This window comes from Cyprinus carpio, chromosome A12, assembly GCF_018340385.1.
Source record: "Cyprinus carpio isolate SPL01 chromosome A12, ASM1834038v1, whole genome shotgun sequence".
Classification (NCBI taxonomy): domain Eukaryota; kingdom Metazoa; phylum Chordata; class Actinopteri; order Cypriniformes; family Cyprinidae; genus Cyprinus; species Cyprinus carpio.
Window position 1 is genome coordinate 3,123,201 of NC_056583.1, and position 27,911 is coordinate 3,151,111.

Consider the following 27,911-nt stretch of genomic DNA (forward strand, 5'->3'; position numbering starts at 1 on the left):
GAAACAACTACTGAAAAAAAAAAAAAAAGTTTACAAAGACACAGACTTACTTTTGCATATATTATGATCATATGTAGCCCCTCCGCATTGCTTTCCAGGATCAACAGAAGGGATTTCCAAACAACCTGAAGAGACCACGACACATAATTCAACATAACTGTGTCATGTAGTGTATGATTTGTAGTAAAGACTAAAGACAGCTCTGCATACATAGAACAGCATGGAACGTAATAAAGGACCAACAGGAATAAAACATTAGAGCTAAAATTAAAACTGATTATGTGATAAAAGTTTTATAAAATTTATAGTAACACTCTGACCACAGATTTAAAAATATATATATATTCATATTTTTCATTAATATAGAATTATTAAATTATTTTTGAATGAAGTGATACTCTAAATAAGAAGGTAAAACTGCAGGTAGGTGGCAGTAAATGTCTTTATAAGTAAGTTGAGTTCATTCAATACATTCAAACTTCTGATTCATTCAGGAATTAACTAAAAGGTTCTCTTCATGAATGGGCTACTGAATCATTGATTCACCTGATTAGTTCAAAACGCTGATTTATTCAGAAACGAATCATCCCTCAGAGATGCACGATAGTTGGCTTTATATGTAATATTTTCGTTGGAAAAACTGAGCAAAAACAGACAACATTGTGTCTAAAATATAACACATTAAGTTGATTACTGAACTGTTATAAAAATCAGTATCACGTTTGCATGTTATTCAGGACCAAAACATCTCTCATGTGATATTGCATAAAATATAAATATGAAACAAAAACTCATACATGGTAATTTTTGCCCAAATCATTATTGTGCATGCATTCCTGTGTTCCTGTGGCTCAGTGGTAGAGCATTGTGTTAGCAGCGCGAAAGGTTGTGGGTTAGATTCCCAGGGAACACATGTTGATAAAAAATGTTAGCCTGAATGCACTGTAAGTCGCTTTGGATAAAAGCATCTGCTAAATGTAAAAAAAAATGCATTCTTTAGGCTACATCATGCAGTAAGTTGTCATCTTGCATCATATACTGTACGTCCCAGTCTACTGTATAGGGTTAGCTGCGTTGCGGCGTGAAGCTGATATCATGTTATTCACACTCATGCTCTGTGTTGCTGATAAACATGATTTAATTTCAGTTCTGTTTCTTTTATATGAAAATAAATATGATTTGAAAAATATGAAAATAAAAATATGAAAACTAGACACTCTACTTGCTATTTAATTCCATATTTATTCCATAGACTATTTATCATCCATTTATACTTTAATACAAACATGTATTTTAGAATTTTCATGTGGCGCTGCAGAGATCGGCTGCCGTCTGACAAAAGCAATGCATTCTGGTTAGAAAGTTTGTCCAACTTTGATCGGCACTGCAGCCACCCAGTGTTGGGTGTAACAAGTTACTAAGTGATTAGTTACTGTAATTTAATTACCTTTCCCTTGAAAAAGTTAAGTAAGGGATTGCTCTTATTTTTTCTGTAACTTAATTACAGTTACTTCTTATATAGTTGAACTTAATACTGTGGATTTAACATCAAAATTTAAAGTCTATCCTTAAAATTCTTACTTTTTATGTCCCCTTCTCACTTTAAATACTTTGGTGAGTTAATAAGAATATTGGTAACACATTAGTGTCCAATTCTCACTATCCTGCACAGATTTCGCTCATCTCAAACGAGCCTAATGCGCGGTCATATCCCGCCCTGTCTCATCCTGTGACTTATTTCCCCTACACTTCCATGCTCTATTCTGTCCACAACAAACCCAGATAAACATTTTTACACACAAAACATAAAGATAATAAACACACAATTAAGATAGCATATGTAAATTTCATGAGAGTTGGAGTATTTTCATAACAATAAAGAATGTGTAGACATGAAATGCTAAAGCAATTTCAACAACATTAAACAACCAATATCCACAAGAGATCACAAACGGGGATTATTAAAAACACTCGATAGTGGTTTAAAGTGAGTTTTGAATAAAAACACTATTAATCTCAGAAATTGTCTAATGTAGCTTGATGCGAATGTCAGCTCTAATGCAGCTGCAGAACAGGTCCAATCCTACTTCATTTTGTATTTGTCAAAATAATTCACTTAAGGTTGCAAAAAAATGTTTTGTTGTATTTTTTTAGAAAGACTTTTGATAATAGGCGGCTAATGTATATTGGGATCAAAGCACTATGGATTGGGAAACCTTGTAATTGTTCATCGAGTGAGAACAATAGAAACATGAATGGGGTAGTTAGCCAGGCCAGACATGAGACAATAGCATGCAGGAGAGTTTTAGTGGGCAATACATGATTTTATTAGCCTTTTATTAGTCTTCTCTAAAAACACACAATGTGCTGCAAACTGGTGCTAAACTTCAAATATCTTCTTTTTTGGAATTTTTTTTTTTTTTTTTTTTCAGGAGAATATACCCTGATAGCACACATACATCATATGGAAGCACAAAGGTAGTGAAATTCAATTTAAAATGCAATATGCAAAAAAACTATTTATTTCTGTATTTAAATTTACATTTTCCATTACCCATATGTGCAAAGTTTGTTGCAAAAGGAAAATGAAAATTAAATGATAGAATTGAAGATGTTACATTTGAAAATGCAATCCCAAGTGTTCTAACTGTTAGTCTAAATGCATTTAGGACACAAAGCATTTAAATGATATTTTTTCTACCATTTCTGCTTGGAGATGTTCAAATCAGTTTGGGTTATACATTTTCATTTTCATTTTGCAACTTATAAAGCATTAAAATATGTAGGCAATTTACATATTAAGACTGCTGTCGGAAATGATAAATGTAAATTAAATAATTTCATTTTCATTTTCCTTTTGCAAAAAACTTTGCACATATGGGCAATGTAAAATGTAAATATAAATACAGAAATACATTGCCATTTTGAATATTGCATTGCTTTTTTGAATACTGCATTGCCATTTTGCATATTGCATTTTAAATTGAATTTCGCTATGTTTATGCTTCCATAACATCACGGAAACATCTATTGACGTCTGCATTTACATCTGCAAGCCATATTTTTAGTGTTTGCTTGTCTGCAGTACATTTATAGAATGTCAAATAGACGTCTATTAGATGTCTTTATGATGTTTATGATTAAGAATGTATGTAAAACTGACATCTTACAGATGTCTGTCAGATGTTTGTACATAGCATATGCTTTCCAGATCAAGTGATCTTTAACAGACATCTGGCAGATGTATGTGTGCTATCTGGGTAACAAAGAAAATTAAATAAATTAAATAATGCACATGAAAACATAAGAAAATCAGGGAATTAAAAAGACGACACTTGTGCGTTTTTGATGATACAAATGGAAATGGAGAACACTATGAAAAAAACAATCTCTTACTTTCTACGTTTCCATTGCCTGTCACGGTGTCTGTTCTGGGTCTCCCTGGGTGGCCACTAGAGGTCTCACTTCCCCTTATCGTCACCCCACTTTAGAACTGCATTTCCCATAGTCTTGTCTGTTTCTTCACTGCTCATTGCACTCAGCTGTCCGTGGTTATCAATCATTGCACTCAGCCAATTTCCCCGTTAGCATTGTCATTTCCCTGTGTATAAATACCCCGGTTGTTCTGTCATTGTCACGGAGTCCTTGTTGAATGTCACCCTGCTTTTCGTGTTTCCATTCCGTGGGTTATGTTTCTTGTTGTTGGACTGCTCACCTGGATTTTGACCTTTGCCTGGCTAAGTTTATGAATTCTGGATTACCCATTAAACACTGCGATTGGATCTACCTGTCTGTGTGCGTTTCGTGACAGAAGGACTCCGTCATGCCTAGATCCAGCGGTGTGGGATTTCGAATCTGCTCCCCAGCCACCATGGAGGAACGGAGGGGGAGATTCCGGAACTTAACCACCCTTCGTCAAAGGGGGAGTGAGGTGGGTGGCCTGGCGCAATTGTTTTGGACCATGGCAGTCGGGTTGGGTTATAATGATGCAGCACTGAAGGACTTTTTTAACCATTGTCTGGATGACCCTTTGCCTCAATGGGAGATGAAGGGGCTGGAGATCCTAGACTTTTGGGGGTTTACCCGTTACCTGTGCCATCGTGCTCAGTGGGATACATCAACCACACTTGAGTCTCCAGACAAGATGGCCGCCAGCCCAGCGCCAGAGCAGAAGATGGACGCCAGCCAGCGCCACAGCACAAGATGGCCGCCAGCCCAGCGCCACGGATGGCCGTCAGCCCAGCGCCACAGTACAAGATGGCCGCCAGCCCAGCCCAGCACCACTGCCCAGGATGGCCGTCAGCCCAGCGCCACAGTACAAGATGGCCGCCAACCCAGCGCCACAGCACAAGATGGCCGCCAGCCCGGTGCCACAGCACAAGATGGACGCCAGTTCAGCACCACAGCACAAGATGGACGCCAGCCCAGCGCCACAGCACAAGATGGCCGCCAGCCCAGCACCACAGCACGAGATGACCGCCAGCCCAGCCCCACTGCACAGGATGGTCGAATCTACACCTGTGTTGGCAGACAAGATGGTTGACTCAACGCCTGAGTCTTCCGTCAAGGAGCCACCGGCACGCCATCATAGAGGGCCGCAGGAGGAGGAGACAGGCGTCAGCCGTTCCTCAAAGCCCGGAGGACGTTCCCGAGCAGGCCGCTGCCGTCCAGGAGGACGTTCCCGAGCGGGCCGCTGCCGTCGAGCGGAGCCGCTGCTCGTCCAGGAGGACGTTCCCGAGCGGGCCGCTGCCGTCCAGGAGGACGTTCCCCGAGCGGGCCGCTGCCGTCCAGGAGGACGTTCCCGAGCGGGCCGCTGCCGTCCAGGAGGACGTGCCCGAGGGGGCCGCTGCCGAGGAGGACGTGCCGAGGATGCGAGGCGGTGCCTGTGGTGGCCGAGGCGGTTCCCTATGCAATGTCCGATGCCGAGGCGGGGCCCGATGCCGAGGCGGTGCCCGATACCGAGGCTGTGCCCGATGCCGAGGCGGTGCCCGAGGCAGTGCCCGAGGCGGTTCCCGATGCAATGTCCGATGCCGAGGCGGTGCCCGATGCCGAGGCGCTGCCCGAGGCGGTTCCCGATGCAATGTCCGATGCTGAGGCGGGGCCCGATGCCGAGGCGGTGCCCGATGCCGAGGGCGTGCCCGATGCCGAGGCGGTGCCCGAGGCGGTCCCCGATGCCGAGGCGGTCCCCGATGCCGAGGCGGTGCCCGAGGCGGTTCCCGATGCAATGTCCGATGCCGAGGCGGTGCCCGTTGCCGAGGCGGTTGCCGAGGCGGTGCCCGATGCCGAGGCGGTGGCCGATGCGGTGCCAGAGACGGTGCCAGAGACGGTTCCCGATGTAATGCCCGAGACCGAGGCTGTTCCGGAGGTCGAGGCGGTGCCCGATGTTGTTCCCGATGCCGAGGCGGTGCTCGATGTTGAGGTCGTTCCCGAGGCGGTGTCCTTGTCCGATGCCGTTCCTGAGGCCATTCCCGAGGCGGTGCCCGATGCCGAGGTCGTTCCCGAGGCGGTGTCCTTGTCCAAAGCCGTTCCCGAGGCTGTGCCCGATGCCGAGGCCGTTCCTGAGGCTGTGCCCGATGCCGAGGCCGTTCCCGAGGCGGTGCCCGATGCCGAGGCCGTTCCCGAGGTCGAGCCCGAGGTCGAGCCCGAGGTCGTTCCCGAGGCGGTGTCCTTGTCCAATGCCGTTCCTGAGGCCATTCCCGAGGCGGTGCCCGATGCCGAGGTCGTTCCCGAGGCGGGGTCCTTGTCCAATGCCGTTCCTGAGGCCATTCCTGAGGCCGTTCCTGAGACCGTTCCTGAGGCGGTGCCCGATGCCGAGGTCGTTCCCGAGGCGGTGTCCTTGTCCGATGCCGTTCCTGAGGCCATTCCCGAGGCAGTGCCCGATGCTGTTCCGGAGGCCGAGGCGGGGCCCGAGATGGTTCCGGAGGCGATACCCGTGTCCAAGGCCGTTCCCGAGGCGGTGCCCTTGTCTGAGGCCGTTCCCGATGCCGTTCCCAATGCCGTGACCTGGCCATCGCCACAGCCTGCTCCTTACTGGCTCCCCGATTGGCAGGTTCCGTTCGGGCCACTCAAATGGCGAATTCCTCCCTGGCCGTCTGCACAACGAGAATGGACTGATCCACCGTGGCCACCTGAACTGCCTGGCCCCTCGTGGTCCCCTGAACTTTCGGGTCCACCGTGGCCACCTGAACTGCCTGGTCCCTCGTGGTCCCCTGAACTTTCGGGTCCACCATGGCCCCCTGATCTGACCGAACCCACCTGGGCTACCAGGGGAGCCATCACTGCCGGTCCCAGTTCCCCTACACGGGCCTGGCCCGCCATCCCTCCCCCTGTTCTGCCTCCACCAGTCCACCTCCCTCCTGGTCTCTTTGTTTTGTGGTTATTTTGTTCTGAGGAGCATCTGGTAGCTGCTCCTTAGAGGGGGGGTAGTGTCACGGTGTCTGTTCTGGGTCTCCCTGGGTGGCCACTAGAGGTCTCACTTCCCCTTATCGTCACCCCACTTTAGAACTGCATTTCCCATAGTCTTGTCTGTTTCTTCACTGCTCATTGCACTCAGCTGTCCGTGGTTATCAATCATTGCACTCAGCCAATTCCCCGTTAGCATTGTCATTTCCCTGTGTATAAATACCCCGGTTGTTCTGTCATTGTCACGGAGTCCTTGTTGAATGTCACCCTGCTTTTCGTGTTTCCATTCCGTGGGTTATGTTTCTTGTTGTTGGACTGCTCACCTGGATTTTGACCTTTGCCTGGCTAAGTTTATGAATTCTGGATTACCCATTAAACACTGCGATTGGATCTACCTGTCTGTGTGCGTTTCGTGACAGAGCCCCACTGATTCTGGCAAGTCAGATCTGATGAAGGGAATAGACAAAATTATTATAACTCTCACTAAATCTAATCTAAAATAGTTTGTTGCTGAACCATGGTCTACTTTTCCAAACTCTGGAACTTATGCTTAGGAGACAGTTAACTCAAAACCACTAAACATACAAACTCTGTTCAAACATAGATAATTTCAATGTGTTAGGGTCATTAAAAAACAAACAAACACAAGTTTGTGAAAAGTGATGGTAACTAGTAAACAACACTAACACTGTGTCTATTACAGGAAACACACACCTGTTGAATTCGAGGATTCTAATCGCTGACACTTTTTAGTATTTAGTGATAATAACTGATTTATGTCTTCGACCGTTTCTTTCATTCTGACTTCTTTTCTCTTCCCTTGAACTGTTAGACTGAAACTGTATGTTTTGCATTGTCCTGAAACCAGAGAAAACAATTTACATTTGATGATACTTTTTAAAGAGCTTTGAACTTAATAATGGATTGTAAATAAAATATAAGCAGGTTTTACCTTGAGAAGAGAGGTTTAGTTTGACATTCATTATGTTAAGATTATTTATGTTTTTAGGTGATTGACAGATCAGTGTTATAACTGAAAGAAAAACAGAAATGAACTCGATGAGTTTATCAGTCATCCTTTCAGATAATAGGTGCTTTCATATAATACATATGCAGTATTCACACCTGCACAGAAAACATGGCTTTGAAACAATTTCCACTCTGAAACTGCTGTTACATTTCACAGTTTATTACAAAGAAATTATCACTTAAAAAAAAAGTTACCTGTGGAGTTACCACTGGAGAAACATTGATTGGTCAAACTGATGCTCATATTCAGTTTTTTTGAGCAGGCTGCACAAACACAACATTATTAGACTATTATATAATGATGTATGAAATGCTGTAACACTTTATATTACCTATTAAAAATTATATGCCAACAATTACAGTCATAACCTTTTCTTTTTTTTAGCTCCCTTTTTCATTTATCTAATGTTCACCTAACCGCATATTCTATAGCATATATTTCTATTTATGTTAATAAATGTGTATATATATATATATATATATATATATATATATATATATATATATATTGAAGCAACATACTTATCTGGCACATAGAACAACAGACGATCATCAGCCACAGGAAATTCTGCTTTGGTTGAGACATAATTCCCAGATACAGCAGCCTGATAGAGACACGTGTTTAATTTAGTTTTCTTCAGACAGAGATAGTAAATCTTATATAATTTTCTTATTGCATTCTTCAGATAAAGTCCACAGTCCAAGAGCTGAGAGAGTGTGATGCATCCACATATGAAGCTGTCTGATTATAAACCGCAGCTCAGAGCCGCTGGACACTGACATACAGTTCTTCTGAAAACATGCAAATCATGTTTATTTATCTACACATGTAGATCTGCACAGAATAACAAAACATTACGTAGTATCTACAGCTGCAATAATACTTCAACAAATAACTCCCTTCCAAAAAAAACATCTTCTTTAAAATTTTGTCAAAAATTTTCAAAAACCTTTTCTTCTTTACTTTGTGAGGTTCCACAGGGGTCCATTCTCGGCCCGATTCTGTTTTCTTTGTATATGTTACCCCTTGGATCAATTTTTTTCGTAAGCATGGAATCTCATTTCACTTCTATGCAGATGACATGCAAGTGTATCTTCCTTTGCAAAAGAATAGTAAAAAGCAAATAGAATCTTTGCTGGACTGTTTACAAGAAATTAAGCTATGGCTGCCCTTACATTTTTTTTAAATCTGACTGAAGTTGTGTGGTTTGGAGCTCCAAATAATTTATCTGATTATGGCAGTTTAGCCCCTTTTTGTAAGTCAGCCGTGCGAAATTTAGGAGTTCTTTTTGATAGTGATCTCAAGTTTAAGAAACATTTATTCTGTGGTTAGGTCTTGTTTTTATCACTTGAGATTAATAGCCACGGTGAAACCATATTTGTCCATGCGTGATTTGGAAAAAGAAATTCATGCCTTTGTATTCACAAGGTTAGATTACTGGAACTCATTATATGTTGGTATAAATAAATCATTGCTTAACCACTTACAACTGATCCAAAATGCTGCAGCGAGGCTTTTGACAGGTTCTCGAAAGAGAGATCATATTACTTCTGTTCGGAGTTCTTTACAATGGTTACCGATCCCCTATAGAATTAATTTAAAAAGACTTAATTTTGGTTTTTATTGTATAAATCATTGCATAGTAGGGCTCCACTGTACTGTAAAGAACATTTCCTTGCATTAGCATTTAATGGGGTATAGACATTTCTCTGTATATTGAAATTTTAGAGTTTATTTCACTGTCATTTTATTGTGATTTTAGTATTGTGTTTTATGTTTTTGAGACTGTTTTATAATGTGTTTACTTATTGTACAACACTTTGGTCAATGGTCTGTTGTGTAAAAGTGCTCAATAAATAGATAAAAAGAAAAGAAAAGAACTAAACACATGTAACAACCCTCAGGATGGTTTGTGTAAGTACAAATGTGTAACAGGACATTGGTAACAACACTTTTTTTCACTTCACTGAGTACTCGTGTAACAGGAATTATATAACTACATTTTGTAACAACAATATGTATAAGAGTAATTGGAACCATTTTATCCAGAGGGTGGAGATGGGTAGGTTTAGGGATATGTAAAGTGGGAGGAGTTGGATTTCGATACCTTTTCAATAATCTTGACTATAAAAGGAAGATTTGATATTGGTCAATAATTGCTCAGTATGGTGTTATCAAGATTGTTCTTTTTTAAGAACAACTGCAGTTTTCAGGGAGGCTTTTGGAAAAGTCCCAGAAAGAAGTGAGGCGTTCACCACTTCTAAAAGATCTGCTTCTAAAAAAGATGTGGGAAGTGTGTCAAGATAGCAGGCTGACGATTTAAGGTGCTGTACTATTTCTTCCAAAATTTTGCTTTAAATTTCTTCAAAAACAGACATGGTAACTTATTTTTGATATTGTGGTCAAATCTGTCTGACTTCTGCATAACTTGAGGATGTGCTTATCGCCTTCCTGATATTACTGATCTTCTCAGAAAAGAAGGAAGCAAACTCATTGCATTTGCTGTCGGAGAGCATTTCACTGGGAATCTGACTTGGGGGGTTTGTCAGTCTCTCAACAGTAGCAAAAAGAGTGCGAGTGTTGTTTAAGTCGCTGTTTATAAGGTTTGAGAAGAAGGTTCGTCTAGTTGTGGCTAGTTCCAGACTGAAAGCATGAAGGCTGTCTTTATGGATGCTTTGGTGAATTTCAAGTTTCGTCTTCTGCCACATCCATTCGGCTTTTCTGCATTGTCTTTTCATACTCTGTACTTCTGTTTAACCGAACAGTTTCAAGGTTTGGACCAAAATGAGTTTAAGATCAGGTTTAGGCACTTTATGCAACAGTTGTTCAAAACATCCCAGAAAATAGTATGCATGTGCCTCATAGGGTGCTTTCACATCTCAAGTTCGGTTCATTTGGTCCGAACCAAGGGCAAACAATTATACATTGTAGCATTTTTCAGCTTTTTTGGTTCCTTTTCACACCACACTGATTGCTTTGGTCCGAACCAGTTCAAACGAACCAAAATGCAGTCACATGCCAACATCCACATCACTCATTGGGCCATGGCGTATTTCCCTAAACTGCTTTTCGATTGGTCAGAATTTACGTGCGGGAAAATTCCAACATAAGAGGAAAAGCCAGCAAACAACACAACTATGGAGAGACGACTGTGCGGGCTGGTTTTGTCCCTGGCCATAATCTATTACATTGTTTGTATACACCACAATATGCAAACAATACATTTCTATAATGAAGCGCGGATGCGGCTTGAAAACAACGTTCTAATGCACTGCAAACGGCGAGCGGGCATCGATCGTAACTTCAAGCGGAGGCGTGCATTAATCCACGAGCTGCCATGCTAAAGTACAAACTGTCAACAAACACTTCCTCATCCCATAATGCACAGCGCAGCTGACTACGGCAGCTGGCTTAGTCCAAAAATAATCAGTACTTTTTGCAGTTGGGTCTGTTCGAGGTCGGATCACATTCTCACCACAAACGAACCGCTCCAGAGTTCGTTTGAAAGCGTACCGAGACCACCTCTTCAAGCAGGTCTCGGTACGCTTGTTTGGTCCGCCTTTGGTGCGCACCCGAGTGCGATTGCTGCTTTCACACCTGCCCAAACGAACCACACCAAAGGGGGAAACGAACTCTGGTACGATTCAACCGAACTAAATGAGGCAGGTGTGAAAGCACCCATAGAGACATGAATGTTGTGTTTGCGAAGGATGATCGACCTGACAACCATAATCTTTCTTCAACTGTGCGTCAACCAGATGTTCCATAATTATGGAAACAACAGCTTTAAAGATCTTATGACCGGTCACACCGATGCAGCCGTCGACTGCGTCCGAGACTGCCTCAGAATTTTTAGCGCCAGGTGGTCCAACGTGAGGTGATCTGTACTTTGCCAGGAAAGCGAGGTTATGGTATCCGAGTTCTGTACAGAATTTGTTCAGCCAGGTAGCATTTTCCGTCGTCGACCCCGATGTGGATGGGGCATCATCACGTACAAAACTAAGAGGAGTAGAAGTATTTTTTTGGGTCATGTTGGTGACGTTATCGTTTGAAGCCTATTTCCTCTGAGAGTCTGTATTTAATGGTTATAAAATGTAGATGGATCTACGTGAACCTCTCTCCGGCTGGATACGCACCATTCAGGGTGGAACAATTTAACTTTTATGTTGTTGTATCTGTCAAATGCTTGTCTATTTTTCCAAATATGTCTTCTAACACAGGGACATCTTTCCATTGAAAATGTAATCATCAGCGTACTTGTTAACGTGATCCCCGAGCACTCTGTACCGTATACCTGCTGTGACACCAGTCTACCCCCATGAACAGAGGTTCATCGCACCCATCTTTTAGATCATGCCAAACATAGTTGTAAAATAATCACCTGTCTTTTACAGTGAAAAACAACTCGGGGGTCATGCCATGTGTCGTACGTAAACCTTTCATCATTGTCCATCATTTTAATTGTAATGTTAGACTGCAAGATTCTCACAACTATGGTATTGTTTAACGATCGTGTGTGATACTTTTTTTATTTATTTTTTTTAGCTTATTGCTGCTCTCCTTGCTCATTCATGACAGGCTTTTTGCTTTCTCATTCTAACCCGAACTTATCCACAGCGCGTCACCACGTCCAGTAACTCATTATAGGACGGGGAAGTGCATCCCGCCTGTCTGCTCAGATAGAGAGAGCAACAAAAATCGCCCACAAGCTTCTCAGAGTCCTAGGTCGCTGTAGAAAACACTTCATCATCATCTGGGCCGCAGCCAAAAGAGTTTGAATTATGAGTTTCTGGAGTGTGACAGATCGTTATCAGTATAAACCACCGTACTCACAAAGTGCTCTTTCATTACACGCACACAGTCTGGGGAGAGAGAAGGGGAAAACCCTGTTTGTTTGCCCTCTATAAGCTCCATTTCGTCATGATTGCTCCAAGCGCCCAGCCCATGCAGCGCATCGGCAGCCACAGAGCTAGAGCAACAGGCGTCAGATCAACCCCCTTATTTCTTCAGAAAGAAGGCGAGCCTGGAGTACAAAACTTTTAAATGCAAACCATCACAGTAGCGACAATCAGACAGGCCATTAAGCATGACCCGAGAATTCTGGAGTATATTTAGTAATAGCAGAAACATTTTGAAGATGCTAATGAAAAAGCAACTTTCATTAGTGGATACCCAACATGATTTAGATACAGAAAATGTCATGTTTTTTACACTTTGTTGGTATGTTTGTGCACCTTTCTGTTAAGTGACATTTGCTTTGATAGCCTATTACATAACCTAATGAATTTGTATAAGTGTGACTAAAATGAATAAATGATTTTGCAGTCAGTCCATCCTGATTAATAAAACTAAAATGTATTTGCTCCATTAGAATCACCTGAGAAATACTGCGAAATATAACCAAATCATAAGCAACATAAAACAATGACAGAATCACTGATTCTGGCCATGTTTATTTTTTTATTTTTTTCTGTTGTGTTTCCAGTTACCAAATACAATGTTTAAAATTCATGATTGTGAATTTTTGTGAGCTGCTTTATGAAATGACCATACAAACATCTGAATCCACGGATGTGTCAACATTTATGTCATCTTGCATTGCATTGAGTTGCTCTGACACACACATGATCACACATAGATGATTATAATACTTAAATCATCAACAGTAATATCAGATAATATCAGAGATTTGAACACACATTTCAGTCCTTCAAAAATAATAGACAGTTACAGTAACAACACAGATTTACTTTGAGTTATTTCAATAAATGGACATTTTTGGGGTCACAATTTTATGTGCATGCATCATTTTAAACAGTTCTTTCTCAATCATAAGTGAAATTTGTCTTTGTGTTGTTTTTGAGCTTGATTTTTGTGAGAATACACAGTTTCCCCTCAAACAATGCCTGTACAGATCAGTTAAAGAAATCAGTCTAAGAAAGTCTGAGACAAAGAAAGCCTTCTGTCTTAATTATGCTAGATATTAATATATTCCACGGCATTAATGCTGGATTAAGTCAAGGTTGTAGTGGAGCCGGTGGTTTCAGGATCATCAGAGAAATTACCCTCAACCTCATTGCGAATGTGGTAGTAATACACAAAGAGGAAAATCCCTGAAAAAACAAAACAAAACAAAAAAAGATCAGAGAACCTTATTTCAACTAATTCAGATACATTTCAGATATAATTAAAGTCATCTGCATGACTTAAACTGTGACTCAAACTTTTGGTCAAATGAATCGTATACCTCCTTTTAAAACCCATTACAATCAATAAAATAATTGAATTAAAAATTTTAATAACATTTTATCAAAAATAAAGTATACAAATATATAGAACAATAAATTATAATAATTTAAAAAAAATCATTTAAAATAAGATTTAACAAAAAATAATGAATTAATTCAAATATTTAAATTAAATCTATATTGGAAAAATAGAAGTATTCTAAAACAAATGTAAATACATGTTATTGTCTCTCACCCTGAAACAGGTTCAGCACAGTGAATATGTAATATAAGGTAATGAGCATCGGTCCATAACTGAAGAACACCACAGACCACGTCAGACCGAAGAGCAGGAACAAACTCAACACCATCATCAGCTGCTTTCTGAACGTCTTTCTCTTGTCTTCAGTCGATCGCATGTTTCTGGTCTGAACAATCCTAGTGACGATGATGATGAAGATGAGAACTAAAGCATAGAAGCTGATGTTCACTATGTAGTGAATATAAAAATTGGAAATCCAGCACCTGTAATTAAACATAATGAAATATTATTTAGAAGACAATCATTAGACGTTCATAACTTTAAGCATTTGTTACATCAGAACAACTTACATTCGTCTGATTTTCTCAGATGTTGTGTTTAGGATCACTGCTTCATATCCTCCTAAAGAAACTATAACTGCGACTATCGGAGCCGGACACACTGAAAACACACACACACACACACACCCACACACACATATATATTTGTGTACATTATATATATATATATATATATATATATATATATATATATATATATATATATATATATATATATATATATATATATATATATATATATATATATATATATAATGTTTGTTACGGAAACTGCTTGTTTCAGGTAGTTGCCAAAGCAATATTTCCAACTGTTTTAGTTTAATTTCTACTTTTATACTTAAATAACAAAAACTAAAAAAAATAATAATAATTATGCATATTTGCAAATAATAGTAAAAATAAAAATTGTGTATAAAAATACTGAAGCTTACCATAAAGTTAAAAAAATGAAAACGATATATAACAATAAAACTGATTCAAAATATTCATAAAAACTATGATACTAAAATAATAGTTCAGATGATCTTAAAGGAACAGCTCAAAAAAGGATTAAAACACCATTAAATGATCATTCATTTATTATTATCATTCATGTAATTCATTTGACTTATGTGCAATATATTTTCTTTTTTGGGTGAACTTACAGTTGGATTAGATCGTTTTTAATGAGTTTCTTTGAAAAGGTGTTTTCTTCCTATACTCTCAGATAAAAGGTACAAAGGCTGTCACTGTGACAGTACTCGTGCAAAATGCACGCTATTGTACCTTATTTACCCTTAAAGGGTGCATATTAGTATCTAAATAGTACAGATTACTACCTTTTGAAAGAGTACTGAGAGAGTATAACTCACCCCAGCCCAACACGGTGATCTTCTTCATGTAGTTTGTAATGGAGACGTTCTGTCTGATGAGCCATAAGTACATATGAAGAGCTTGAATGAAGAACCAGGTGAATGAGGCCAGCATGGAGTAATGCAGGAGCAGCGCTATGAAGACGCACGCAGTGTTGTCTCCTGTGTTAGCGACGCTCTCGTTTGACAAAAACGAGGCATTCAGTAGACACAAAGCCACAAACATGTTCATCAAGATCTTCGTGGCCTGATTTGATTTGGCTTTCCTATTAAAACATACAAAAAAACTGCTTTTGTAACATAAACTTTCATAATTTAGAGCTTTGAGCTCATCACTTGAAGCATGTTTTACATGAAAATACTGTTTCAGTATTTTTATTTTAAAATTACAAATTTAATTCAGTGGTTGCTTGCAGTTTCTTTGTAATTATTTGTAAAATGTACTAGCATTTTCTGAGTAAAAATAATTTCTTAGTGTAGTATTAGTGATTACTAAACAGCACAAACTATATAATACCGTATACTTTAAGATACTCTACCGTAGCAGGAAATGAATAAATAAAGCGTCAGCCAGAAAAAATATGGACATGCCGCAGCCAATAGAAGAGATGAAAGTCAGTGATTCCTGACGCGGCGCTGTGTCTTTTCTATCTGGAGGGTAAGGGTTCTGATAAAAGACAACGAAATACACAGATCAACAGGAGGACTTTTAAAACCATTTGTTGCTTGTAAGCAATGTTAGTGAGTTTTAAATGCATGTATATGTCTATTTTGTCATCTCTTACATGTTTATAGGCAGAGCTGGGTAGATTACTTATGAATTGTAATCAGTTACTGATTACTGATTACATGACAAAATTTGTAGTCAGTAATATAATCTCTTAGAATACACATTTTTGGTAATGTAATCTGATTACTTTTGGATTACATTTAGATTACATTTGTGCTAACCCTTATTTGATATCACATATATTGAATTAGCCTAATCTTTTGACAGATACAAAGAAAAAATATATTCCAAAAAATATATTTAATTCACCAACAAGAGCCACAATATCTTCTTTTTCAAGTGCAATGTATGGACAGTTAATATTTACAAAATACAAACACTAATGTACCTTGATGTTAGTGTTTGCTAGTAACACTGATTAAACCAAAATCACATCTTATGATTTTAAAGCATATTTACTTATAATTAAGTAAATTTAGAAAACCGCTACATTACAAATACCAATATTGAAAAACTTGAAATTCACAGCAATATTACTGCTAGGTCAAATATTTAATCTAAAAAAAACTCTAGAAGTGTATATGAGAGTATCAATGAAAAACATCAAACAATAGCTACATTGCAAACATGAATTTTGAAATAGACTAAATTCACAGCAATGACATTTCTTTCCATCTCAAAACATTTTAAGTGCATAGTAACAATGAGGAAATTACAAACAATAACAACATTACAAAAATGAATATTAAAGAACACTGATAAAAATGATTTTGTAGTGAAGTAAATACTACATAAAAACAAATGTAATTTCTACATTAAATAATTTAGTTGAGGCAAGAATTAAAAAAAATAAAGTAAATTCTATGTTAGTACTCAATTTAAGCTTGTAGAAATTAAAGTTGGAACTCATAAGTATATTTTACTTGGAACTGTTTGTTATGTTTACAATAATTATTTAAGTAAATATCAAAGTTAAGATCCCATATTTCCCATCATGCACTTAGGCACAAATAATTTAAAATGTTACATTTTTTCACTGTTTTTGAGTTGTATTTACACTGTTTTATATATATATATATATATATATATATATATATATATATATATATATATATATATATATATATATATATATATAATTTTTTTTTTTTTTTTTTTTTTTTTTTTTTTTTTAGATCATTTCTAGGTCAAATATTTCATCTCAAAACACTTGAAGTGCATAAGGTAGTAACAATGAAGAAAAATCACCATTACAAAAAATATATTAAAGAACATGAAATTCCCAGCAATAACTTTGCTAGGTCAAAGATTTCTGTGGACAGCAAATTAATCCGTGGTAGGCAGTGACATTTTCCCCCATGCCTTTCTTTAAAAATGAAATTATGTCTGTACATTCAGTAATTAAATGCTTCGTTCCACTCCATTTTTTTTTCCATTATCTTGTTGCTGATTTTTTCTGAGCACGATTCTGACACCCCTCCCCCCCGCCTCTCCGCTGGAAAAACTCGAAGAATCACAAACGCATATAAGCGGCAGGTGTATTAGCAAAAAATATAAATGTTAAAAAATAAAACTTATGAGAATCAATGAATTGTGAACAACTTATTACCATTGTGTAAATAATATGTAATCATGTAATCCATAAAAAAGTAACTGTAGTCTGATTACGAGTATTTCAAAAAGTAGTTTACTCTAATTACAAGTACTTGAGTTTTGGAATCTGATTACGTAATCCAGATTACATGTAATCCGTTACTACCCAGCTCTGTTTATAGGTATGTAGACATGGACCAAAACACTCTGATATTGATTTAATTAGCGCTGTGTATTGGCAAGAATCTGGCGATACGATACGATATATCGCGATTATATTGCATTACTGTAAGCAATGTGCTATATTGGGATATTTCTTATTTTAGGAATAGGATATGATTTTGGGAAAGCTGTCATTAAGAACACACCACCATGTGCAAACCTTAGCATTAAATAGACATTAAAAACCAGAACACAGTGGGATCTGCATTTGCAAAAATCAGTCCCTGTAACATTCAATGTTATTGAACCACTTTTTGTGCATTACCAGTAAAGGGAGGAAAATTAAAGTGCTTGCAGGATCCTTTATTTAAATGTATATGTGTTTTATAAAAAGACCATATATCTTTTTAGACCCTGCTTTAAAGGTTCACAGTTTATAACTGTGACATACAATGTCATAACATTTTGATCTGAACAAAATAATTACGTCTGCTTAATTTCAATGAAAAATAAAGTGCTTGCAGGATTCCTAAAGAAAACAAAACCATTTTAAAACAATAAGATGTTGAACGTTCTCAGAGCCTTTTCAACTTAGATTTCACAGATTTATCAGTTTGTATTTACACCGGCCCAAATGCACAAAACACCCCCACCACAAGAGAGAGTTTTTGAGAATCGATACAATATCGGCAAACAAAATATCACGATGCGATACATGTATACACGTGTATACACCCCTAGATTAAAGGGATCTTTAAATGAAACATGAATGATGAAAGTGTAAGTTCTTCTTCTCACCATCAGCACTGAAAAGAAGGTCAGATGTGAGCAGGAGCACTTTATGATGTTGTCTTCGATTTTTGTCTCACAGCCGAACGTCGTCCAATTAAGCTCTCCTTCAAAGAAAAGAGAACTAATTATAATTATATAAAATAAACTGGGTTTGTTGATAGGAACTAATCAATACAGTCCTACACGAATTTACCTTTTTCGTCCCAAGAAACGCAGGACGCATGATTATCAACCTGTAAGAACACGCTTGATTTTTTATTTTATTTTCACATTGTCTGGTCATTGTAACAAAGTAAGTTCAACAAAACCTTCATTACCGTGTTATCCTTTTTAATGAATATGTCAATATTGTTGGTAAGGTGGGAGATTTCAGCCCCCATCGTAATTCCATAACTATCATTGTTCAAAACGGTGTGCATTTCAGTTTCATTCTAAATGAGAAACCATATAATAATACAGAAATCAAATATACATGTTCAAGAAACATGTTCAGAAGTAGAATTTTTGAAGAAGATTGCAAACCTTGTTTCCCATGTTCACGAACCGTAAAACTCCAACATATGCACTTCCTTTGTTTTCCAGTCTTGATTTATTTAAGGCCTCACTGGGGATCTTTACACACCAGGGCAATTCTGTCTTCTGGCTGCTCTCAACAAGCTGCAAACAGGACAAATGGCATTAATAAATGTCAATTCTTCCCAAGAGGGACATGTTTTAATGCCTCTCAGGCTTACGTTTATCATGTTCTGACGTGAAGAGTAGCATATGTTGATATCTTTGGTTGGCTTGTCCATGGGTTGTCTAAGAAGAACACCAATAACATCCCCCATGATAAGCGCCGCATTGGTTGTATCGTTTTTTTCCATCCCCTCCACCAGGGACTTTATTTTGGTCAACTTTTCTCTGTAAAATGGATTGAATCACTTGGTATTCTGTAATAAAGTTAAAGTTTTAGACTTGAAATCCACTGGTAACTGCACACTTACGAAGCCTTTGAAGGTTCAGTATATCCAACCTCGTTGTTTTGCTCGTCGGTAAGATTGTAAGTTATCTCAGGTGGTTTGACAGTGGAAATTGGTTTCTCAAATGTCGTATGTGATGTGAAACTGGTAGTTGGATTGTAAGATATAGTGTGTGACAGTGAAGTAATGCTGGTTGATCTTCCATCATCGCAGGTCACACAAATCCTTTCACTCTCATTTAAATACAGAACGTATCTGTATCTGCTTTCTTCTTCCCCTTCAGTACAGAAAGTAAACAATGAACAAAATTTATTGTAATTAATAACTGAAAAATTCTTAAAGATTAAAGTAATAATCTAATGTATGTTGGTTGGGATACTGTTCACATGTTTATTATTGACAGTCCAGTCATATTGATTTTGTCATGCTTTCAGTACCTGTTAATTTAAAGCACTAAACAGTTTCAGCTTTCAACATGCTTTTCAAAGCAAGTACATTTTATGTTAAAGCGCCCCTATTATGGATTTTTGAAAATTACCTCTCATGCAGTGTGTAACACAGCTCTAAATGAATGAAAACATCCTGCAAAGTTTTAAATATGGAAGTGCACCGTGTATAAAGTTATTGTCTCTCTAAAGAAAAAGTCAGCTCTGAATCATTGAAATTAGTCATTTTTAAAACGATTCCCAAGCCATTTCATGTTGACGTCAACATGAAACATTAGCATATTGCCCACCCACTTGTGGGTCTTTTTGCGTTGGTCTGAATGAAAATGCAAATTCATTCTTCGCCACTAGGTGTGCTTTTGGAGCAGTAAAAATAACAGTTTCCCTGGTAACGCTGTACACAAAGTATCACTGCGCTCACAAACGCTGCTTTATCAGGCATTACAGGCAAGAGGAAATGGAAATGAAATCAACCAATTGCACCAATCACCGCAGATTAGCGTCACGCAAAGGAGGGGTTTGGAAAAATTAATCGTTGAGCAAATCGTTTGGAAGTAGTTGAGCAATCAAGGTAAAAGTAAATGGATATTATAAGACAATGAATGTGTTTTTTGACCATGCATGCATGTCAACATGCTTTTGGGGACTCTCAAAACAAAAATATGAACCTTTCATTACCCATAATGGGGCACTTTAACCCTCTGGAGTCGACTGACACGGATACGCGTTTTGTGGCATATTCTCCTGATAACACCGATTACACTTTTAGTTTTGATCATACAGATAAGAGCAATACATCAATTGAATCTGTTAAGGATCTACTTTTATTTGTATACACACATAATAACAACAAAACTTTGTGCATTTATTAAATAAAGAAAACAAACAGGGTGCGCTGTCTGCCGCCTTGGTTCTGCGGTGATCTTCATTTAGAAGCACGTCATTATTAAAATGAACTGTATCTCAGCAAATACTCAACACAGAGACATGAGAGATATCTATAGAAAGCTTGACATGTCTACTTTTAAACTGAGCAAGACTTATCGAAAACAAATATTCTGTGATAAAGTAATCCATATGTAACCAACGCGATGTCCAGTGTTTCATGTCTCCCTTCATTATATCGAATGCGACCACGCCCACGTGTCAAGCACGCTATTGATATTATAATCATCCACTTGAAGCTTGCGGCAGGTAACCGCCTACATCACAGCAAACAAAGCAGCGAGACTGTACTTCACGTTTTTCTAAATGTTACTGTTCACTTCGCACTGAGAGGAATAAGACATAATTCACCTCAATAAGACCGCTGAGAGGAATAAGATTTGGTTTACCTCAGAAAGAAGAACGAAGCGGGTTGACCCAGCAGAGATCATAAACATGAGTAAGTCTTTTTTTATTATTAATTTAATTGTATTAGAAATTCATATAACTTGTACACATTTTACTAGTTAGACTTTTCCAAAATATAATTCCTGACATCAAGTGAAACATTATGAAGTTTCATTTACATCATCTCAATGTTTCACGATGCCAGGCCTAACATTACTCAACTTAGTGATTTTTCACTAGAGGAAATAAAACCGATGTCAGTTCACATGTTTAAATTTATGTTATGTTATGATTCTGAAATCAAGCTTTGATGGGTGTGAAACAGGTAAGTGAAACATCTTCTGAAAAGCAGTTTATAAATCTAGACTAACAGACTTACCGCTGCATAGATCACTGTTATATTGGGCGTTTTTACATTTCTCTTCAGGATCAACAGGATCTATGTTCTCACATCCTCAAGAGATCAAAACACAAAATTCAACATAATTATGAAATCATTCATATGAAAAAGTTCTGCACTGAATAGTAATCTCCTTTCAGGAGATTCAAATCAACTTCTTCAGAGAAATATATTAAAATATAATTAGATTATTGCTTTACTCAAAACACGTGCCAACGTCACTTGACTGAAGTGAATATCAGTTGTTGTTTTTTATTTGTTTTTTATTTGTATTTTTATTTGTATTTTTTTTTTTTTTTTTTTAAAAACTAAAAGCAAACTATAAGTTTATATTTTTTATCCTGTTGGCATATAATCTTGCTTGTTTTAAGCATCTTGCTTGTTTAAAGTTTAAATTCTGATACCTTACTCTGAGGTAATGACTACATTTGCATGTGCACCAGTAATCTGATTATTTCCTATATTCATGGTAAGGACTCAAACACAAGCAAATTCTTCACTACAGTTTGCATGCAGTTTTTATTATTCTGTTTATTCGCTAAGAAGTACGTTTATTTTTACTGTCATTATTCACATACTCTACAGCACAAATGATGAACTCACATACATAAGGCGTGTTACTGGCCTCTGCCCACTTACATCAAATGCAAAACACGTGTACATATGCATTGGCCAGTTATTGTGTTGTGATGAACATGGCATAGAACCAGGCCTTCTTCAGAATAATATCATGGAATTCATTTATGTATAGAATACACGGAATTACATCAGAGCACATGCACACTGTGCTCAAAGCTGTAATAATGCAATTAAGGCATTTACATGTCTTTTTATTGCGATAAAGTTTCCACGTAGTTTAATAAGATATATCTGCTATATTCTTATGCAAGTGGTTACAGTTTCAGCTTGCTTTGTCTTGAATGTTTAGTCAAAACCTCACTGACTCTGTTCAGACACACTGGTCTAGATACTAACATAATATAGTCTTATATTGAAGACTCTTGTGTTCAGTATTTAACCTGTGCATTCATCAGTGCAACCTTCTTTTCTTTCTTATTTATATCCAGGAAAATACAACACATGATAATCATGTAAATTAAATAATGCACATTTAAAATAGTAAAAAAATAACCAACTGTTCTGCCATAAAATGAAGACATAAACTAAAAAAAATTAATAAAATAAATAAATAATAATAATAATAATAATAACCAACTGTTATGCCATAAATTGAAGACATAAACTCAAATAAATTAAAAACAATAAAACAGTGGGTAACGCTTTATTTTAATGTCCATTTCTCACTATTAACTACTTGTGTATTAGCATGCATATTACTAGCATACTGGCCATTTATTAGTTCTTATAAAGCACATATTAATGCCTTAGTATGCATGACCATATTTTAGATCCCTTAATAACATAACCTTAACAACTACCTTAAGAACTATTCACAGGGTGTAAATTAGGATCTTATTAAAGGAAATCATAATTAATAATGAATATACTGTATGTTCCCTATTCTAAATGATACCAAACAGGGGATAAATCTTATCTTACCAATTCTGACGCTGATGCTCATTATACCACCCTGTGCCTGGCAAGCCTTAATCGCTGTAAAAGAGAAGAGATGAAACAAGATTCACTTTCTTGAGATCTCTTTACAGAGCTTACAGGACAATTAATATTCAGACTGCAATTAAACAACTGTGGTGTGACTGCAGGGGTTGTCCTGCACTAAAAAAATAAAATAAAATAAAAAACAAGCTTTAAAAACAACATGCACCTGATGAATTCTGGAATGAAAACAGATAATTAGATCCATTTGGTAATAACCACAGTTTTATGCCTTGAATCATCTCATTCATTCTGATTTCATAATTGTTCTTCTGTTTTATGTTGAAACTGTATGATCTGCATTGTCCTGAAACCACAAAGAGCATTTACAGTTGTTGTAGAAATACCTTTTAAAGAGCTTTTGACTCAAGAATGGTTTATAAATAAAATATAAGTGGGTTGTACCAAGAGAAGAGGTATTTAGTGTGAAAATTCCTGTTGGTTCATGAGCTGTCAGACATGTCCATTTTATATCTGAAAGAAAAACAGAAATGAACTCAATGAGTCTGTCAGTCGTCTCAAGTGCTCTCAGATGATATGAATGCAGTATTCACACAGCAGTATATTTCACATCTACCTGGAACTGTTGAGTTACTGCTGTTCCAGAAACACTGATCTGTCGAATTGACTTGGATTAGCAGTTTTTCTGAGCAGGCTGCACAAACACAATTAAACATTATTAAACTATTAGATAATAACATAAAAAAACACAACAAAATAAATATCCCCACACCAAATAACACATACATATAAACTACAAAAAAAAACATAAACAAACACACATAACTCTCATTTAACACATAAATGCATTTTTAAAGCAACATACTTAACTGGCATGAAGCACAAAAGATGATCATCAGACACAGAAAATTCTGCTTTTGTTGAGACATAATTCCCAGAGACAGCGACCCGATAGAGACACAAGTGTTTATTTTATTCGATTTTTTTCTCAGTGTTGAGAGAGTTTGATGCGTCCACATATGAAGCTGTTTGATTATGATCCGCAGCTCAGAGCCGCTGGACACTGACATACAGTTCATCTGAAAACATGCAAATCATGTTTATTCGGCATGTAACAGAATTTCAGCATCTGCTTATATTCAGGTTCAGTTTTTCAAGGCATTGCTCACAGAGAACAATATAAATATAGAAAACAAATAATTAATAATAATAATAATAACATTAGAAGATGCTAATGAAAACGTAAATTTGATTAATGGTTATCTGACATGATATACTGTAGATGCAGAAAATCTCATGTTTTTATACTTTGTAAGTGTGTTTGTGCACATTTCTCACATTTCCATTTGCTTTGATATTTCATGACCTGATGAATTTGTATATTTATAAGTGTGACTCAAGTGAATAAATGATTTTGGAGTCAGTCCATCATGATTAATAAAAATGCATTTTATTGGCTTCATTAGAATCACATGAGAAATACTGAGAAATATAACAGAGAATCATAAGCAACATAAAACAGATGGATTCACTGATTCTGACAGTTTATCGTGTATGTGTATGCATGTGTGTGTGTGTGTGTGTGTTTCCTTTAACCAAATATGTTTCACATCCTTGTTTGTTGATTTTAGTGAGATGCTTTATAAAATGACCATGCAAATGTCAGAATCCGAAGGCGTGTTGACATTCATCCTGATTTGAAGATGTAAATTATTTTTTAAAAAAGGTTCAGTGTTGTTTGAGTTGCTCTGACACGCACATGATCACATATGGATGATTATAATGCTCAACAAATCAAACAACAGTGATATCAGATCATATCAGAGATTTGAAAGCACAATTCAATCCTTCTACAAGTTTTAGTAATGATCAACAGATATTTGTCATTTGTTTTGAGTGACTTCAGTATAACTGACCCTTTTTAGAGTCATCATTTTAGTCTAAGAGAAAGAAAGCCTTCTGTCTTATGCTAGTCATAAATATTTTCCACAGCATTAATGCTGGATTAAGTGATGCTTTCAGTGGAGTCTGTGCTTTCTGGATCATCAGAGAAATGACCCGCGACATCATTGTGAATGTGGTAGTAGTACAGGAAGAGGAAGAACCCTGGGAAAAAAAAGAAAAAAAAAAACAGGATCAGAGACACCTTTTTCAACTAATTCAAATACATATCAGATATGATTAAAGTAATTTGCATATTTTTTTTAACTGTGAACTGTAACCAGAAATAATCAAACTCCAATATCCCCTTATAATAAATAAAATAATAAAATAAAATACAATGAATTAGAAATGTTAAATATTGATATAAATGCTGGTTAATTAAATATTTTAAATATTTTGCTGAAATCCGTAGGGAAAAAAATAGATAGATTTACCCTTAAAGGGTGCATACTAGTACCGAAATAGTACAGATTATTACTTTTTATGAAGTCGTACGCAGTGTTGTCTCCTGTGTTAGCGACGCTCTCGTTTGACAAAAACGAGACACCCATTGTTTTTGTAGCCACAAACATAATAATCAAGATCTTCGATCCAATAACTTATTTTGCTCTCCAAAAAAAACATAAAAATAACTGTTCGTATAACCTAGGCAACTTTTTAAATTAAACGAACCTAATATGTGACCCTGGTCCACAAAGCCAGTCTTAAGTGTAAATTTTTCAAAATCTGAAAGCTGAATAAATAATCTTTCCATTGATGTATGGTTTGTTAGTGTCATGATCTGGCTCATGTTCCCCTGTCGTGTTTGGACTTGTTACTTCCTGTCTAGAGTGTCATTTGTAGTCAACTTGTAGTCCTGTTGTTTCATTGGTGGTATTGATGGCTTTCACAGGTGTTTCTTGTTACCTTGTCATCCTGTTAGCCTCTGTGTATAAATAGCCCAGTGTTTGAGTTAGTCTTTGTCAGTCGTTGTCTTTGATAAGTTGTTTCATGTTGTTTCTGTTTCTGTGTTTCTAGATTTGAATTACCTTTTGTTTTATTAAATGTTCCACTGATTGCATTTGGATTCTGCCTCTACTCTTCCTTGCATTGACACGTTACAGTTAGGAGGACAATATTTGTCTGAGATACAACTATTTGAAAATCTGGAATCTGAGGGTGCAAAAAAATCTAAATATTGAGAAAATCATCTTTAAAGTTGTTCAAATGAAGGTTCTTAGCAATGCATATTACTAATCAAAAATTAAGTTTTGATATATTTACGGTAGTAAATGTACAAAATATCTTCATGGAACATGATCTTTAATTAATATCCTAATGATTTTTGGCATAAAAGAGAAATGTATAATTGTGACTCATACAATGTTTTGTTGTCTATTGCTACAAATATACCTGTGCTACTGATGACTGCTTCTGTGCTGCAGGGACACAGATATGACGATACTCTACCGTAGCAGGAAATCCATGAATAAAGCTACAGCCATAAAAAAACATGGAGATGCCGCAGCCGATAGAAGTGATAAAAGTCAATGCTTTCAGATGCAGTGCTGTTTTATTTGCATCTGACTAAGTTATCATTAGTTCACTACCATATGGACTAAAAGAAGAGGATTTTTAAAACCATTTGTTGTTTGTTAGCAAGAATCAGATCTTGTTAGCAAGTTTTAAATGCACATATTTGTCTATTTTTCATCTTTTAAGTGTTCACTAACATGTAGACGTTGACAAAAAGATTGATTTAATGGAGTTTTTCAAATGAAATCTAAATTATGAAAGAGTAAGTTCTTCTCACCATCAGCACTGAAAAGAATGTCAGATGTGAGCAGGAGCACTTTATGGTGTTGCTGATGTTTGTTTCTGTCACACAGCCGAACGTCCTCCAGTTAAGTTCTCCTTCAAAGAAAAGAGAGCAAATTATAACTATATAAAATAAACTGGATTTGTTGATAGGAACTGATCAATACAGTCAGAAATTAATTTACCGTTTCCATCACAATAACAAAATAATTTCTTAAACAAAACCAAGAACATGTTTGATTTTTAAGTTTCTTTTGAAATTGTAATATCATTATAACAAAATAAGTTCTGCAACAAAACCTTCATTACCAGATTCTCTTTCTTTTTAATGATCATTTCAATATTGTCGGTTAGGTTGGAAATATTGGCCCCCATCGTTATTCCATAACTCTCATTGTTCAAAACAGTCCGGTTTGCAGTTTGATTCTAAATGAAAAACCAAAAATAGAGCCATCTTTAATCAAATATAATGTTATGTGAACACAGTTGATCGAGAAACAAAGACTAAAGGAACAGTTCACCCAAAAATGTCTCATATGCTGGTTTCTTTGTCACAAAAGCTGAATTTTTGGAGAGTCTTTGGCTCATTTCATAACACAATTTTAGCATTATAACAGTAGTGGATATGAATACTAGCAGAAAAGATTCAAACAGATTTGTGTCACAATGGAAAAGAGCTGCATGTAACTTTATTATAAATGTTCTGCTTATAATATTGAATATATCACAATATGATGATGACAGAATTGTAATTTTTTATTGTGAGTACCTTGTTTCTCATATTTATGAACCGTAGAACTGCAACAAACGCACATCCATTGTTTTCCCGTCGTCATTTATACACTGCTTCCTTGGGAATCTTTACAGCCCATGAAAAGTTTGTATTTGGGATACTTTGACAGTCAACATCCTGTGAAAAGAAAATGTACCTTGATTAATAAAGAATCCTAACTTAGACATGCTGTGATCTTTCTCAGGCCTTACGTTTATCGTGTTCTGATTTGATGAGTAGCACATGTCTTCGGTTGTTGTGTTCTCATCGTGTATTTGGAGAAGACATTC

General features: G+C 37.1%; 1 protein-coding gene across 1 annotated transcript; it reads right to left on the minus strand.

Annotated features, from left to right (window-relative positions):
* Positions 1 to 12,862: 12,862 nt before the first annotated feature.
* On the minus strand, positions 12,863 to 24,386 carry LOC109082712 (adhesion G-protein coupled receptor G1-like). The gene is made up of 17 exons (XM_042767153.1): positions 23,974 to 24,386; positions 23,725 to 23,802; positions 23,553 to 23,621; positions 23,317 to 23,454; positions 23,091 to 23,144; positions 21,510 to 21,584; positions 19,377 to 19,629; positions 19,125 to 19,293; positions 18,913 to 19,047; positions 18,708 to 18,821; positions 18,584 to 18,623; positions 18,397 to 18,494; positions 15,653 to 15,780; positions 15,114 to 15,379; positions 14,272 to 14,362; positions 13,916 to 14,184; positions 12,863 to 13,545 (listed from the first exon to the last, which is right to left on the minus strand). The coding sequence occupies exons 1-17, from the start codon at positions 24,185 to 24,187 to the stop codon at positions 13,445 to 13,447; spliced, it is 2,292 nt and encodes a 763-aa protein (XP_042623087.1). The 5' UTR covers positions 24,188 to 24,386; the 3' UTR covers positions 12,863 to 13,444.
* Positions 24,387 to 27,911: the final 3,525 nt, after the last annotated feature.

Excerpts from the sequence above, each read along its gene's own strand:
- LOC109082712 (XM_042767153.1), bottom strand. The coding sequence starts at position 24,187 with ATGAACTGTATGTCAGTGTCCAGCGGCTCTGAGCTGCGGATCATAATC. Across the intron at positions 18,495-18,583 it reads CGTTTCTTGGGACGAAAAAG|GAGAGCTTAATTGGACGACG; the intron begins GTAAATTCGTGT and ends TTTTCTTTGAAG. Across the intron at positions 13,546-13,915 it reads TGTGCTGAACCTGTTTCAGG|GGATTTTCCTCTTTGTGTAT; the intron begins GTGAGAGACAAT and ends TTGTTTTTTCAG.